General features: G+C 32.6%; 1 protein-coding gene across 6 annotated transcripts in view; it reads right to left on the reverse strand.

The window, feature by feature from the left end:
• The window catches only part of BRD1 (bromodomain containing 1), a 43,524-nt gene that overhangs the window by 12,392 nt on the left and 14,253 nt on the right, over positions 1–16,879 (reverse strand). Inside the window, exons 5-10 of one of the 6 annotated variants that reach the window (XM_070948018.1) lie at positions 16,389–16,517; positions 12,647–12,959; positions 10,453–10,713; positions 6,601–7,089; positions 2,561–2,695; positions 206–424 (exon numbers count right to left, since the gene is read on the reverse strand). In XM_070948018.1, coding sequence (XP_070804119.1) covers positions 2,565–2,695; positions 6,601–7,089; positions 10,453–10,713; positions 12,647–12,959; positions 16,389–16,517 — 1,323 coding nt within the window. In that variant the 3' untranslated portion in view covers positions 206–424; positions 2,561–2,564. Of the gene's footprint in view, positions 1–205; positions 425–2,560; positions 2,696–6,570; positions 7,090–10,452; positions 10,714–12,646; positions 12,960–16,388; positions 16,518–16,879 lie in introns of those variants that run through there. The other 5 variants (XM_070948017.1, XM_070948019.1, XM_070948016.1 and 2 more) reach the window with 5 other exon arrangements.

Genomic DNA, 16,879 nt, shown 5'->3' on the forward strand with positions numbered 1-16,879 from the left:
GGGCTGATGGAAGATTGAATTAGTTTGCAAAGGAATGATAATGGAAAGGAACATTCTTAACCAATCAACCCACAAGTAAAATATCTAAGATAAGAATTCTGGGGATTGGTAAACCTGCAGCCAATTTATGTCACATAGATTGCAACATACAATTTTATAACTTACGGAGATGGGAAAATATACTGAATGAAGAGCATAGGTTCATATATATCAAAGAGTTCCTCCAACAGTGTTCAAGATACTGATTTTGTTATAAGGATGTGGCTGATGTCTCCAACATGATCCAAAATAATTACTTGAAATGTAATTGTCTTTCTGCGTTCCAAAATGATCATTACATTGAATTCCAGTCCGTGTTCAGGATAATAGAAAATAATTAGGATCCAAATAGATAAATAGTCAGCATATTAGTTAATATGAGAACCTGGAAGACAGTGAAAAAGCCATTTAGTCTCACTGAAAGGAAAAGAGCTTGATATAAATAAGCCCTCCTCCCAGCAGTTTTCAGAGCAAGATTAGCAAAAACTATGCGAATTATCCATGTATTTTACTATTCTTTATTATATGTTTAACCTATCTACAGAGAAGAGTTCTGTGAGTAAATGATAAAGCTATTAAAAGAATATAAAAATAGTAAAAACAGATACAATGGACTGAAACAGTCTCTTTTGAATCTGCTGCTCATTATTGAAATTGGCATCAGGAGAAAATGTTAAAAGTATTTTAATAAAAATCATGGGCTGATTTTGGAGGAGGGCAGATTTCTTTTTCCAAAACAAAATGCAAATGATACACTTGTGCACTTATTTCTATATTTAATAGTCAATATTAGTAATTCGCCTTATGCCACAATAGTAGAGAAAGAAATGTTAGTGATGAAAACCTAAGAAACTATCCTGAGCATATATGGTGTATGGTAACACATTTAAGATTATTAGAAGCTACTAATTCATTCAGCATATATAAAGGAAAAATACATTTGTCTTGAATTTAGCTAAAATTACTTAATTTACCTCTAAACTTCTATTTAAAACATATAGTTGATAAAGAACTTCCTAAGTATGTAAATAATAGATAAGAAATTGAACTTATTAAGTATTTTAATATAGATAAGAAATTGAACCTATAAAGCAGTTTAAATATATAGGAATGTACTTTGATAATGCATGATTTTAGGCAGGATATTTTTTTAAAAAAATACTATGGCTTGATGTTGTCAATTGTTCAAAGAGAAGGTAAGATGCCCTTTGTGCACCTTTATCATTATTTGTAACTTTTTTTTTTACAAAAGAAAGGTGACATTTTCTATATTAGGCACATCATTTGCTAACACTATGTTTAGTAATAATGAGTTCTGACAATTGGAACACAAAGATGTAGAACTTTTTTTATATAAAAAAGATTGCACAGATGTTGGAAATCCAGAGATATCCTTATCATATTCTCCCCCCCCCCCCAAGACAGCAGGAATCACTGTTATTATCCAACCTAAGTATTTATTTAACAATCTTGTTTGATTAAAAAAAATGAGAATAGTTATACTAAATTTATTTTCTTTATATGAGTTTAAGTACACTGGGTATTAACCTTGAAATCCTTTTGCTGGAACGCAGATCATAAGCCCTGGACTTAATCTTTATTCATTTCTACATACCACTTAACAATTATGGGGTCACTTTATAATTGAGCAGTCTTCCTGTATTCTTTTTTTAAAAATGTATTCAGTTTACTAAACTAGTTGAGCTAATTTAGCTATACGAGAATGGGAAAGTAAAACTATCTTTCAAGCACCAGAAAAGGTACCAATATTTATATTCAGAGAAAACACATTAGCAGCACCCATCAGCAAAGGCTCTGCACATGCGCACACTTATGGAGGCAAGCAGGGAAAGATCTGAAAGGAAATAAAAAATTCTCTGGAGGACATGATCATTTTAACACTTCAAGGAGAGGGATTTTGCTTATATCAATGTGCTCTGCAAGACTGCCTTTCAAATGTTTTACATTCCCTGTTTGTTTTGTGAGCTTACTGAACTTCAAAGGCATAAGAATATTTTGTTGTTGTTTAGAGGTATCTGTTTTCTACACATGTGTTGTTTTTCAAAATATTGAACAAAACATTGCAAGAGATGTTAACTACAACTGTTAAATATTGCTTTAGAGGGTTAGTTTGTTAGTTGGAGGATTAACTTGTTAGAAAGCATTGTTTATTAAAATGTCTGCCATAAAGTGTATTGAGTCAAAAATGCTTATTTTACAAAAAGGCAAACTGATAAGGCTGAACACAAATCTGTTTCCAAAGATCCTGAACACAAAGCAGAATGGAAGTCTAGAAGGTAAATGTATTCCATCTTTATCGAGAAATATATAGGGAACACCCCCCCAAGAACACATGAACCACTCATTCAGTATTTATCCAATCATAGGAGGCCAGTGCTTTATATTGAAGTGCTCCCGAACACTCAACTGTATACATTTGTTTATATTATCTATCCCCGGATCATACTTTTTAGGTGTCAACTGCTGATGCACTTGTGAACACAGGGAAGCTGCAACTCACCCCATCAATCTCTCCTCCTATATGCCTTTTTGGTCCTTTGCCATCCTGCGCCCCACCCCAGCTGACTTTTGCCACTGTCTTCTTGATCCTGTTGCCAAGACATGTCCAGTCTGATGTTGGGCCATATGGCGCCGGCTTCACCGGGGAAAAAGAAAAAAAAGTAAAGCAGGTCCTCCCTGAGCCCACACGCACCAAAATGCCATGCTCCTGGGCTTATGGGACTGGCTTTGCACTGTGGAAAAAAAAAGGAAGGGGGGAAATAAAGGCACAAAGCAGCCTCTCCCTGAACCAGAGTAGAACAAAGGGATGTTTCTTTGTAAAGAGCTTCTGGGCAGGGCTGAGGCTGGGTTTGCACTGAGGGGGAAAAAAATGCTTCTGTACCGCCACCCTGGTTTTGCAAACCAGCCAGATACAGCCAATTTGGCCTTAAGGTACATTGGCGCTATCCAGCTCAGGGAAAAGCTGCTTTGGGTTTTTATTTCCTAGCAATAGCATGGGTGTTATGAAATGTATGCTGGCCGAAGTGCCTGAAGTGCAATCATGGGATGGGTGTGGCTGTAACAGCAACGACTTTTGAGAACAGGCACAAGTTTCCTTTCTGATCATTGAATGAATGGTCTGTGAACAAGGACTACCAAGTTTTAGGAGGCACTTTATAAATATATCAGAAAACTCAAGTTCTAAGGTAAAATAAAATTCTCTTTCTTTTACTCCCAACTATATAGTACAAGTATATACTTCAAATATAAATTAACCTAGAAATATTGGTAATGATAGCAATAATAATAGAACAGTTAGAAATAATATTTTTCCTCTACACCTAAGTGGAACATTTCTCATAATTGTCATAAAACCATAATACCAAACAACAAAATTGCTTACTATAATATGCATTCCCAGTAACCAAATCCTTACATAAAGACACAATACATTAGAGTCGATTTAGAAGTGTATTTCAGTCTTAAATATTATTGATTCAATGGAATCAAAGCATGATTCAATCCACCATATACTGGTTTAAATCCAGTATGCTGCTCTGATCACGCTTGAGAACTTCTATAGAATGCAGGTAAAAAAATGGATTAAAATCATGTTACTCAAATCATAAAGCAATAAAATTCACTTAATATACATCATAGCACTATGTTATTTCAGAGAAAGATCATCACTCCTACTTGTGAAGTAAGTATGTGGCCTGTTACCAGGGTGGATTTGATTTAAATCGAGTTGATTTAAATCACAATTTAAATCATGATTTAAATCACTAGTAAAAAGGCTTGATTTAAATCAACTCGATTTAAATCATAATTTTTAAAGAGCAACTGTCATCTCTGCTACTCCTTTGACCCACTGTTGACTCACCGATAGTCCCAGTGTTGCAGAATATACAGCCTCATGCTACATAACTAAGCTCCATTTCATGCTGAATAAACTAAATTATTTATGTATCTTAAATAGAAAACTATCTTACGATAGATTTTTACCCCAAAAGTTTTTTATTAAAATAAATTTGATAAAAATAAAAAAAATCCGATTTAAATAAAAAAAATCTGTTTTTTTTGATTTTTTAAAAAAAATCATTGATTTTTATCCACCCTGCCTGTTACTATCAGAAACAGAATAGAACAGTTCTTTGATGGTTCAATACATGCAGGTATGAAGCATCAAATTTAAAAGCATTGTTCACCAAGTACAATTCTGCTTTTGTATTTTCAGGAAGGCAGTGCAAGTTGTGGTTATTTTTTGCCTTTCTAAAATAGTAAAGCAATTTAAATAAGCAGTTGCATGAAATATGAAAATTATAACTATATGTAAGAAGCTCAAATATTTTGAAAGCTTACCTGAGCAGTTTTTTTAAAATCCTATTATATTAGGTCAAGATAATGCTCATGTGCCATGAAGTTATCATATTTTTTTAACCTCTATGGCACTTGCAAGACATTCAGTACATGGACAGCCAGACCCCCAAATTGCAGACAAACCCCAAATCTCACAACACAGCCCAGGAATACTTCTGGCACCAACCATCAATTGCATTAAGTCTTTTAACAAGTGTAATACATTAATAAAATAAAACAAAAATCCCAAAACAGAAGATGAAAAATACAGCCTTTTGTGTAGCACAGGAGTCTCAAACTTGTGGCCCGTGGGCCAGATCCGTCACGCGCTGGCCACGCCCACACCTAGTTTAGCAAAGTGGAAAACATCGTGATACATCATGTGATGCCATGACAACACAAATTTGACACCCGTGGTGTAGCATAGCCTCTAGTATCCTAGTTATATAATAAGGTGGGAAAAAAAGCTCTTTTCTCCCCACAGCTGCAGAAAGTGATTCATTCCTAAAGTAGGAATATTTTAACAGGAATTCTAAGAAACTTGCATCATTTTACCTTTACAGTTTTGAATTCAGTTCAATATGATAAATCCACAATAGATCTTACATATTTTGTTTTCTATTTCCCTTCTGTGAAAGACAGTGAAATAATTTAAGGGAACTCTATGTATGGTTTCTACCATAAAAAAATAAATAAATCTAGAGTCATTTAGATTTGTTGGGTATTGTTCTCTTTTTTTAAAAAAAATCTTCTACTCATTTTATTAACTTTTGGAGAGAATTGAAACCCTTTCTATTTCAAGAGCTTTTACCTGAATTAGATTTAAACTAATACTTTCTAAGATTGACATTGTTTTTGTAATGTTACATGCTGTGTTTCAGTTTGTTATATTTTATTCTGACTTGTAACTTACTCTGAAATTATGTTATGAAATTTGTCATAAATTCTGAAAATATATAAACTTTCATTTTAAATCATTACAATGTTATCATGCATGTACAACTTATGCTTGTACATTTTCAGACAATTATTCAAAGAAAACCTTAAGTAAGGTCCACAGATTTAGAGAGTACATTCAATCTGAAAATGCATACAGTATAAAAGCAACAATAGATGATGAACACTCAGCCTGTCATTACTATTTTGGTTCACAGATCCAAATTCAAAGGTAGAATTCATAATTTCTAAACAGGAACTTATGTAAGTTTACATCCAAAAATAAAAACAATAATCAACTATTTTATCCTACTTATTGAAACACGGACTTCTTGCATTCATTTTATATTGATTGGTAGACTCTGAATACTAAAATAACTGATTTCCATGATATAAGTCATTTGTTTTCAGGAATAAAAAGTCAAATAAATTTGCAGACAGCACATTTGTAGATTAACAGTATCTAGAAAACAGCACATTTATTGGGGGCAATATGCTGCCTCTGTAAACCGTTTAGAGAGGGCTGTAAAAGCACTGTGAAGCGGTATATAACTCTAAGTGCTATTGCTATTATAAACACGTTTTTAACCAAACATTCTGACTTTAATGAGATAAAATTAGTCATACATGAATTTCTATCACATTAGGGCTATGAACAGTATAGGTTTAATTATCTAGGCTAAAATTAAACATAGTAATTAAGATGTCTGCTACCCACTCATTTGTAGAGATTTCAGATTAGTGTTATCAATACAGAGGACACCTATTTTTTAGCTTTCATTAGAAGCTAAAACACTGCATAAAACATAGTCACAGAAAATACAAAATCTATTTAATACAGTCCTGCAAAAGCACATTTGGAAACATTATCTATACCTACAACTAAATATACAGATGTACACAGATACATACATATACATTTTCAAATACCATGTCATGGAATTCACCTCCCCCCAAAAAAGAAATAATTATTAAATTGTGACATGGACATGGATGTATTTTGCAGTTGAATTTTAAATAAAATAATTTCTATTCATTAGAAACAAAGGGAACTATATAAAGTCAGGAAACACAGATTTCAAGAGCAGACCAACAACCTACTGTACCAAAAAGTAGAGCTAGACATTAATAAAAAAAAATAATCTGATAAAAGATACACCAAATAAATCACATTCTGTATTTATATTGTTAATTCAATATAAATTATTTAATATATTTAATAGTTATCTAGGTTACCTTCAAAAAGTAGGTAAAGCAAATGTTTACCTGTATCCAGACGCTTTACAGGGGACTCATCATCCACCTCAGAATCTCCACATGCACTCCTTGATCTTTTCCTGGGCTGCAGTAGTGTCTCCAACCTTGGAAGGACTACAGACAAAAAGGTTTTGGTCCCTAGCTGTGGAGAAGTTGGCTGGGTTTCAGTGTTCTTTGCAGACTTTGGGGGGCTTACACTTTTCGATTTGCAGAAGAGAATTGATGTACGTCTGTTTACATCAGTTGATGACTCAGCTACAGCAGAAACAGTCGACTCACTGAGATTACTGTCAAGTAAATGTTCTGGAGTGTGTCCGTTTATTTCTTTCTCAATGGAAGTACTACACAATTCATTGTCAAATTTTACTCTTTTGTAAAATTTATTCTGCTCTGGATTGAGTTCTACTGGTTTGAGGGTTGGTGGCTCTGAATTAGTCTCCGAGTTTGAAGGAAGAGGTAATGCATCTGATGGTTCAAGTTTAGGGGGAGATTTATCTCCTGAAAAAATTAATAAAGTTGTTTTTTTGAAAACTGGTAATTATAAGAGCTACTACATAAAACTTAGTATCAAATATGTAGCCCGCAGTAAATATTGTTTGATACAAAGTAAAGCATCTCATGTATGTAAACTTTAAACAAACTATCTGTCCTAGTTAATGACTAAATTTATGTGGGAATGATCTAAAAGTAAAAAAAGATTGGCTTTCATATTCAATGTCATTATTTGGGAATAGAAACTCTCACTGGAACCAATATTATGAATTCTTTGTGTTATGGACTTCATATCAATGATTTGAATATTTAAATATTAGATTTATACCGTAGTATTCTTGCCTTTTGATGTTATAAAAGTATTTCTACTTCAGTAGAATGCACTGAATGAATGTATATTTATATGTACTTTATGTATTTTCCTTTTTTAGCAGTTCTTAGGTAAAAGAATAGGGGTCAAATTAATGTATTTAGAAAACAATATTATAAATATGACAAATTTTCACTTTACTTAAATTAAAATACTTTGGCAGAACACATTAAAATATTTCAGAGAACTAATTCTTATCAATTCCTCTTTTATCTTCTATTTATTTATTTATTTAAGTAATATTTTAGAGATTCTTTTCAGAAGATTTGTATCAGGAATTTTAGAATATTTTAGAATTTTCTTACTTAGTATTCCTTCCAAGGAATACAGGTATTCCTTGCTATCAATGATAACTGGGACTGGGAACTTCATCACTAAGCAACCCAGTCATAAGGTGTGACATTACACGACCATCTAACAGGAGTTCCAGCAATTCCAGGTGCCACTGTTAGGTGAATACCATGCAACTGTATTGTGCCACAGTTATGTGATTGCCATTTGCTGTCTCCTGCTGGTTTCCCATTAACTTTGCTTGATAGAAGTCAGTAATTGAGATCACAAATGGCAACCACGAAGGAATGCTGCAATGACCACAATTACAAAGATCCATCTTAAATCTCCCTCATTCAGTGCATCATAATTTCGAATGGATATTAAATCAGACTACCTGTATTACATGCATAAAACTGACTAGATAAAAACATAAACAAGGTAGTTAGTTCTATAATTTTCTTGTTAGTATGTCAGTCTGGCTTTATTACTGTGGATGCTTTTTGTATAGATAACAAACCAAAAAAACCCAGACAACACCTTACAAAAGTTAGTCTTCACATGGTATCTGAACATACACACACTGAAATTACTGAACAATTTAACCAAATTTATTATTATACAATTTTATTAATGAATTTATTTGAATCCCAATTTGAGATGTTAACCTCTACAATAATTTGGCTGAGAAAATAATTTCAGAACACAGAGTTTGAGCTCTGACTTTTTGTGTCTTAACCTTTTTATTTTATTTTGCAGAGGTTTAAAAAGCCCCCACCATAAAAAATTATTTCACATTTAAATAATCAACTTGATTAATTTGAAAATTTATGTTTTATAAAGGGGGATATTTACATTCCTACCAATTAATATATAGCTTACTAAGTGTACGGCCATGACTGATAATGATATTACTATCCAATACACCTTTAGGGAATACATACTTTTAGAGAAATATTAGTAATGGTATCATCTCTGTGACAGAATAAGAAAGGCATAGCCAAATGAATCCCACCAAAGGAATGTACCTGAATTTAATAGCCATAATTTCCATACTGTTCTGTATACTGAACTATTTAGCTACCTTATTTTATGCTTATCTTTTTGACCTATTCTTATTGTTTCTCTTCAAATAACACCATTCAAGTTGGAATATAATTAGAGTAATTTTGATATTTAATCAACATACTTTAAGAAATTTGTGATCAGAGTTTTTCTAAAGGGAAAAACTGGCCTTTTCTAATGAATTAGAATTTGTCACTGTTTTATTCATATGGTAATTCATTTTACTGCTATGTGAACTTCGGTTATTATACTATTAATAATGATTGCTATGTAGAATGTTATCAGCAGCTTCAGCCTGGAAATAACTAAACAAGGCTGCATACGTATGGCTATTTTTTTTTTTAATCTCATTTATCTTTTATTGTGCGAGAATGCAATTTGATCTGCACATGTTCACTCAAAACTGTGGTTTATACTTCACATACTATAATATTAAAAATGAAGGCCAAAGGGGGAAAATGTAACATCTGAATCCTTCTTTCTACTCTTCCCATTTGAAGATGAAAATCCTGACAATTTGATAGAACACTAAAACAACCAAAAAACCTCACCTTGAGTGTAATGAAAGACCATTCTTTTTACTCTATTTATATTGTATCAAAATTTTGCTATAAGACAATCTATAGCATTCAATAATTCTGTGTATATTCTACCTAAAGGATGCAGGCTTCTTTATGAGAGCGCTTAAAGGGTCTTTACAACTTTTGTACTTCTGGTGCCTTTTGATTGTATGTGGAAAAAAATAGAATAGTTTTCCTATTTCATGCACTACAATTTGCAAACACTGGAATTTCACAATTTCAATTGTTGTCAACTATTAAATCTGGAAAGTATCAGGTTATAAAAAGGTCTTCTGGGAAAAAAATCTTGCATCTTCTATCTTTATGACTTAGAACAACAATTTGGATTTTTTTAAACCTGTTCACCTCTCCCATTAAACTGGCTATGACACCACCACCAACCTCTTACAGATTATAAATTACTTAAGAATCAACTAGATTTCCAAATATTTAGTATTGTGATTGCGGGTCTGTCTTGGATGTGCGTTCTTTTGCTTTCTATAACATCTAATGTTTCTATTTACATCATTTTCCTACTTTTTAGATAAAATGCAAAGATATTGCTAAAACATTTTGCATTTCAGTCTCCTCTAGTATTGAACATATTTACAATTCTCCTTGTAGAAAATTAACATTTTGGAAACTGCACTCTTACATGTATTACCTGAGAGTAATCTCTACAAAAGAGAACAGATTTTTATTTTGAATAAAAATGCATGGAGTTGCTCTGCAAGTTTATTAAATGCATCAACAAATTTATGCTAAAACGTTAAAGTAAATTTAGGTATTAATAGTGACCACTAAAATATTTCTAAAATCTCCATTCCCCTCCCCTAAAAAGAGTATGGGGAAAGGAGGATATTTCTTCTCAAGGATTCAGAATTTACCACTTAAATATACTTTTTGATTCTGGGTAGGGAAAAATAAAAAAAAAATCATTTCAAGCTATATTTATGTAGTCACAAAAAATACCCCTTATACTCCTATTTAGAACTGTTTTGGACTTCTAAAACTTTACAACTAATAGTAAATTACCTTTTCTATCCACCCCCAACCTTCTCCCTCTGAATGCACTATTATGATTTAAATCAAGATGTCTCTTACCTTCTTCTTCACTTTCGTGTTCCACTACTGCATTTTCTTCTTCAAAACTTCCAATACCTGATTCTATTTGAGGGGGCTGATGATGTTGCTGACTTATCTTGCTGCGAATCAAGTTAATTTCCTTTTTTAGAAGCTTTGCTCGTTTGCTCCGAGACCCACTGGATTTCATTGCACAAGTGAGATCAAGTTTTTCCAACAATTCTTTCAGCTGCTCTTCCAAAGACATGTGCACTCTGTTGGCAGGATTCAGTAACCTATCCACTGAATTAAAACACAGACATTTACAATACTTTTCTATAGTATGAGTAACAGCATGACTCTGCTGCACAATGATACTCAATAAAACAAAAGATATTAGATTGCTATTTCAATTGACTTACACGGCAAACACTAAAGCAGCATCTGACATTAAGACAGGACCTGAAGTTCTATCCTAGTTATTATTTTAAAACATTAAATCTCCCTATGCCTTTGTGGAATGATTTTGCTGGCATAAAAAGCTGGATGGCATACATTTCAAATTCAATTCGTGGCACCTTAAGAACAAATAATACTGCTACTATGACCTCAGCTGGCAATCAACTAACTTAATACATAAACTTGATATATTGATTGCATTCCTCCAGCAGCAATCCAATATGGAGTATGCTACTACTAATGAGAGCATCACTTTTCCAAAAATCACATTGTGTATAGATTTTTACTCCTGAAGCATAACACAAATAGTTGCCACTTACTCCATTGCAAGGTAAGAACTGGCCAATTCTAACCTCTGCCTTAAAGTTAATGTTCAAATCAGCTTTTAATTTTAAGCAGCCAAAAATGATTTCTGTTTCACTCATGCAGTTTATTCTTGTATCTCAAAGTATTACTTCAATGTTTTCAACATGTGTCACGTGGTGTTAGAACACACAGGCTATATATGCATGATTATCCAAGATACTAAGCAGCCTCAAGCAAAGCCTGTTTCATTTTATTTTCATAGTACAAAGCTCTATAGCAATAAAGGCCTCCAGCCATTCTATTAAAAGAAAATGCAATTAATTTCTGGAAGAGACATTTATATCTAATATAGCTCTGAATTAAGTTGAACTTTATTCCAAAAATTATGAAACATTAACATCTTGGGGCAGCACTTATTTAATGATGCAGAACATACATTACTCCAACAGTCCTTCTCAGTAAATAAATTAAGATAAGGCAATCAATAATTCTTTACAAATCTACTAAACTGAATTAATGACCTGCCATTATGCTTTTGTTTTTCATTGGTATTCAAGTAGGAATTCATATTAATTGTATAAACAGTACAAAGATAAGATCCCAGGTTTGACTATTGAGCCTTGAACTAAAGAATGGTCTTTCTTGGAACATCATTGCAAAGTAATTGATAAATTGTCACTGTAGCAGTCCAAACCACATTTTCTGAAAGGATAAATTTGATACTAAATATAAATTTAAGGAAAGAATTTATAACAAAGCTCTGTAAAATTCACCTTCCCTGCCATGTGAATTTAGGTTAGCAATTCCATATTAGAAAAATCTAAAAAAACCTATTACTTGCCCAATAAATATATTATGTAATTAAAAGCTACCAATTAAAAAAATCTGTAAAGTAAGATACTCCATTTACTACATTAATTGATCCACACCTGCCTACACCAATCATTCTCTCTCACACATACAAACCAGCTTGGGATATATAGAGACACTATCTTCCAACAGAAAGAACAGTGAATGAATAAATAAATATAAAGATGACAAATTGGAAAGAAACAATAGGAAGGGAAGTAGAGAGATATAGACAATGAAGAAAACAGAGAAAAGTTATATTTAAGCATTAGAAAAAAGCATTCCATTCATGAAGCAAATAGTCTCTTCCAAGCAGCAGTTCAAAAGCACATAATACAACATAACACAGAGATACTTCAAAGAATGTCTCATCTTTTCCGTTTTTCTTATTAATAGTAATCCATCCACATCAACATTGTTTTAAATGCAGAACTAATTTTAAAACAATTTGTGGTACAGGATTGTTGTTATGTAGAGTTAAATATGTACAATTCTTGCCTAAGAATGTAGAAGAACATGCCTAAAAGTGTTCATTTACTGTGTAGAATATACATGCAAAAATATGTCTGTTCATACAAAAATGTGAAAATATTGCTGCAGTAGTTGACATTTATCTCCTTACCATCTTCCCAGGTAAAAGGTGGAGGAGATTCAAGTTTAGGCCGTTCAGGTAAGTGCATTCCAGTTTCATTATTATATCCAATTGCTTCAGCATCTCTTCTAGCTTGTCTCAAAACAACACCTCCTTGATCTCTTAACCGCACAGCAGCCCTGTAGAATATTGTATCTTTTGCATTGTACTTCATACAGTTCTCAATAATAAGGTTGAAATCTTCTTCAAACTCATCGAGATTTTTATAACCTTGGGTATCTAACCGTTTTCTCATAGTAGAAAAATCCATGGGATGTTTGATGTGATCCAAATAATCAGGAACCTGAAATACAGATTTTAAATGGAAGACATGTAGATAGGATGTATGGATAGATAATAATGGAATGCATAAAACCAAAACATGTATTTTGTTCCATGCACTGAACACACTGCAACTCAAAAGTAAAGTTACACCATTTTAGTACGGGGGTGGGATGGGTAGGGGTGTGGGGAGGAGAGTGGGGTGTTGTGGTTTCAATCCAGATGAACCGAATTCTGCAAGATGTCAATCATTCTGGTTTTTACCAAGAGAAATCTGGAGGGGTCTTATAGGATAAATAGAACAAGGCTGATGCATTCTGTACTTATTGCATGTCTGTCTGAGCATCTTACTCCTATGTTCCTTCCTCCTTAGCTGTATGTTTCATTCCTTCTGGGTCATCTAATTCCAGGAGCTAATATTTAACTGATCAGCAACACTCCCTAATAAACACATTACTTCCTTTTCTTTACTTCTTTTTGTTCAGTGTTACTACCTGAATAACACTCCTGGTGCCACTCATGTCCAGATAGTCTGTCCACCTTTCCCAAATCATCCCAATAATGCTTTCCCTTTCCTCCCTTAGACTTTGCATGCTACATCATTCCACTGATCTTTTTCCTACTGTTCACATTCTGGACAACTGTCCATGTCTCAACATGTTTGTTGCAGTCTGAACACAGGCTGCACAAAACCATCAGTTCTATGCATAGAATATTCTGCACATTCTTATATGCTCTTTGAATAATATACTGAAATTCAAAAGACTGTTTTGAAAAACTGCAACGGATTATTAGAAAATTTTAAGAAAAACCAAAATGGCCTGATTTTATTCTACACTTTTTGACACTTAGAACTTGACTCTTGCATCTTATTCTAAGCATCCTATATTTAAATGCATTTTTTTTTGTATCAAAATTAATTTAACCTAATTAAGTTAATTTTAACATTTAAAGCCTGTATTTCCAAGGAAGAAATGGTGAACAAAGCAACTTGGTTTGAAGCGAAGCAGATGACCATAGTGGAATGAAGAGTCAGCAAGTAGACTGCTTCTTTGTAATTCCTCTCCAGACAAGAAGAGGACTTGAAATCACACACAAGTGTTTGAAACAGTTGTTCCTCACAAGGAAACCAGAAGATAACAGTCTCTGGTGGGTTTAGAACTCTGGAAGATGAAGGAATAGTCATCTTGCTCAAACTATGGCTTGGTGCCTCAAAAGAACACTGGGTTTCCATATTTTTTAAAATCATTTTTGGAAACTGCTTGTTAACTAGATTTAAGCTATTAGAAACCTTTGGATTTTATAACACTGAGTTACCTTTAATCCTTAGTGAAAGAAGTTTCAAAATTTAAGGACTTAATTTTTTTTCAGTAAAAGGGTGATTACAGGTAATCCTCAATTTATGGTCATTCATGTAACTGTCCAAAGATGTAATGGGACTGAAAAAAACTGAGTTATGATTGGTTCTTGCACTTATGACTGTTGCAGCTTTCCCCATGGTGAAATGATGGAAATGTGACTGCTTGGAAACCAGCATGTATTGACAACGATTGCAGCATCCCAGGGTTATGTGATCACCATTTGCAACCTTCCAAGAGAGCATACAATGAGCAAAATCAATGGGAAAGCCAGATTCACTTAACAATTATATGACTTGCTTAACAGTAATGATTCTCTTATGGATTATGGCAAAAAAAAAAAATTGCAAAATTGGGCACCATTCTCTTAACAACTGTATTGCTTAGTGATGGAGCTTCAAATCTCAAGGCTGGTTGCAAAGACTATCTGTGAATCTTTGATGTTAGAAAGTTATAAATGGGTTAAAATCCATATAAATGAATTAATTATAAGGAATCTTTCCCATGTGAAAATGGTTTTGAATTCTTAACAAAGCGTAAAATAAGACATTAAAAATCCCAGATTACAACTGTTTGTTTCAAAGTAATCACGATACTGAAAAAAGTCTGGTCCATGCACTTACAACCAACCCTCACACTTATAACCATTGCAACACCTATATGTTCACATGATGCAATTTAGGGGCGTGGCAACCATCTCACATTTATGATTGATCGCAGATCAATCCTAAGGTCATGTGACTGTAACAGATGGCTTTTTTTCAGATTTTCAAAAGAATTTCACAAGAATAGGTTTGCACCTATGATCACGGAGTTTGTGTCAACTGAAGCTTTGTTTAAATAACTATGATGATTCACTTAACGACCATCATAAAAATGGTCATAAAAATTAGGTCCGACTTGACTTACAATCCTAATGATTGAAATTCTTGTCCAAACTGTGGTCTTTATTCCAGGACTATTTGTAGATAAAAGTAGACGAAAATAAAAAATTACAATTAAAGAACACTCAAACTTGTCTTACTAACAGTGAATGAAGCAAAATATTTTAAAACATACTAAAGGATGTTTTTGAACAATGGACCCAGAACTTAATTTTAAGAGTGTCTGTAGATTGTAGACTGTATTTAAAAATGCTACAAAAAAGGATCAAATATTGCCTGACAGAATTGAGATTGATTTGAAAATAAATTTAAAAATGAGTAACTTTAAAAACAAGTTATAGGAATGACATGGAAAAAGATGTCATGCTGGACATACAAAAGAAATGAATTGTTGTCTTAATAATAAAAAGGGATATACAGATAAAAGCCAATAGAGTGACCTGGATAATTTTCCTATACTGGATTTACAAAAAGAAAAAAAAGGTTTGTTGAAGCTTTGTAGAATGATATGAGAAAGGACAAACTGGAAAGAAATACTTATTTGAAGGGATTAAGAGCAAGATTGTTAGAAGTAAATGGAATGAATATAAAATTAGTCAAAATAAATATGTGGTTATCTGTGGTAACCCTTAATGGACTTTTGCTGAAATCAGGACAGATATGACTAAATTTTATGAATTTATTACAGATAAGAGATGGTATATGGAAGAGACCATTTGTTGTATTTTTTAAAAAGGTAGTATTATTAAAATTGTTTATACTGTGATGAAGGGAGAAGTCATTTCTTTATATATTTTTCTGTTTTGTTTAGCATATTCTTACTTTTCTTTCTTTTAATTTTAAATTTTCTGACTTCTTTTTTCTTTTCTTCACTTTCTATTTTTTTCTGTTTATTTTTCTAGGTTTCTTTAGATAGTACTATTGTAAACCTTTGATAAAATTATTTTTAAAGACATTTAAGTCAAATAATCCAGAACTATGTATTCAAAATATTAATCTCTTCTCAGATATTAATATTATATGCCTACAGAATTTAAGTAGTTACTGAAGCAATTCTGCTTTTCTTTTTCTAAATTTAATGTAGTTAAGTTAGATTTTATTAAACTTTTTTACAGTCAAAACAATGACAGATGTGATGTCTGTTACATTCTACTGGACAATGAATGTTACATTCTACTGGATCAATATATCAGAAATGTTTAATTTTACCTCTTTAAGATTCACTGGTTGAGCAAATATACGAGCAGAATCCTTTTCCTGTAGCTGGTCCAGTACTGAACGCAATAATACAGTAAATGGAGTCAGTTGAAGCTCCATGGCAACCTGTTCCACTTTGATCTGCACAACAGAGGACAATTATAATCTATTTTATCATCAAAATACAATCACTGGCTACTTTGCTGCTATAATAAATCATGATTAAAGCTCAAACCTATTAAAACTACATTTAGTGATAAATTCTACCATTGCAATGAAACTTTCACAATGAAGTTATAGGCAGAAGGAATATGCATATGTGCATAATTTTTAATAGCACAGGAAAATATAGATAACATACAGTACTGCAGAAATTATTTATTTAGCATGTACTTGGTCAGTTCAGACTTTAATTACATGCTTTATAGTGCACTTGATCACTTAACAAATCCAACTCTAGCATTTATTAATAAATTGTTAAGCCCGGTAGGAGGCAAATTGAC

This window comes from Pituophis catenifer, unplaced genomic scaffold, assembly GCF_029215685.1.
Source record: "Pituophis catenifer annectens isolate HBS135680 unplaced genomic scaffold, rPitCat1.0.hap2 SCAF_7, whole genome shotgun sequence".
In the NCBI taxonomy this organism is placed as follows: domain Eukaryota; kingdom Metazoa; phylum Chordata; class Lepidosauria; order Squamata; family Colubridae; genus Pituophis; species Pituophis catenifer.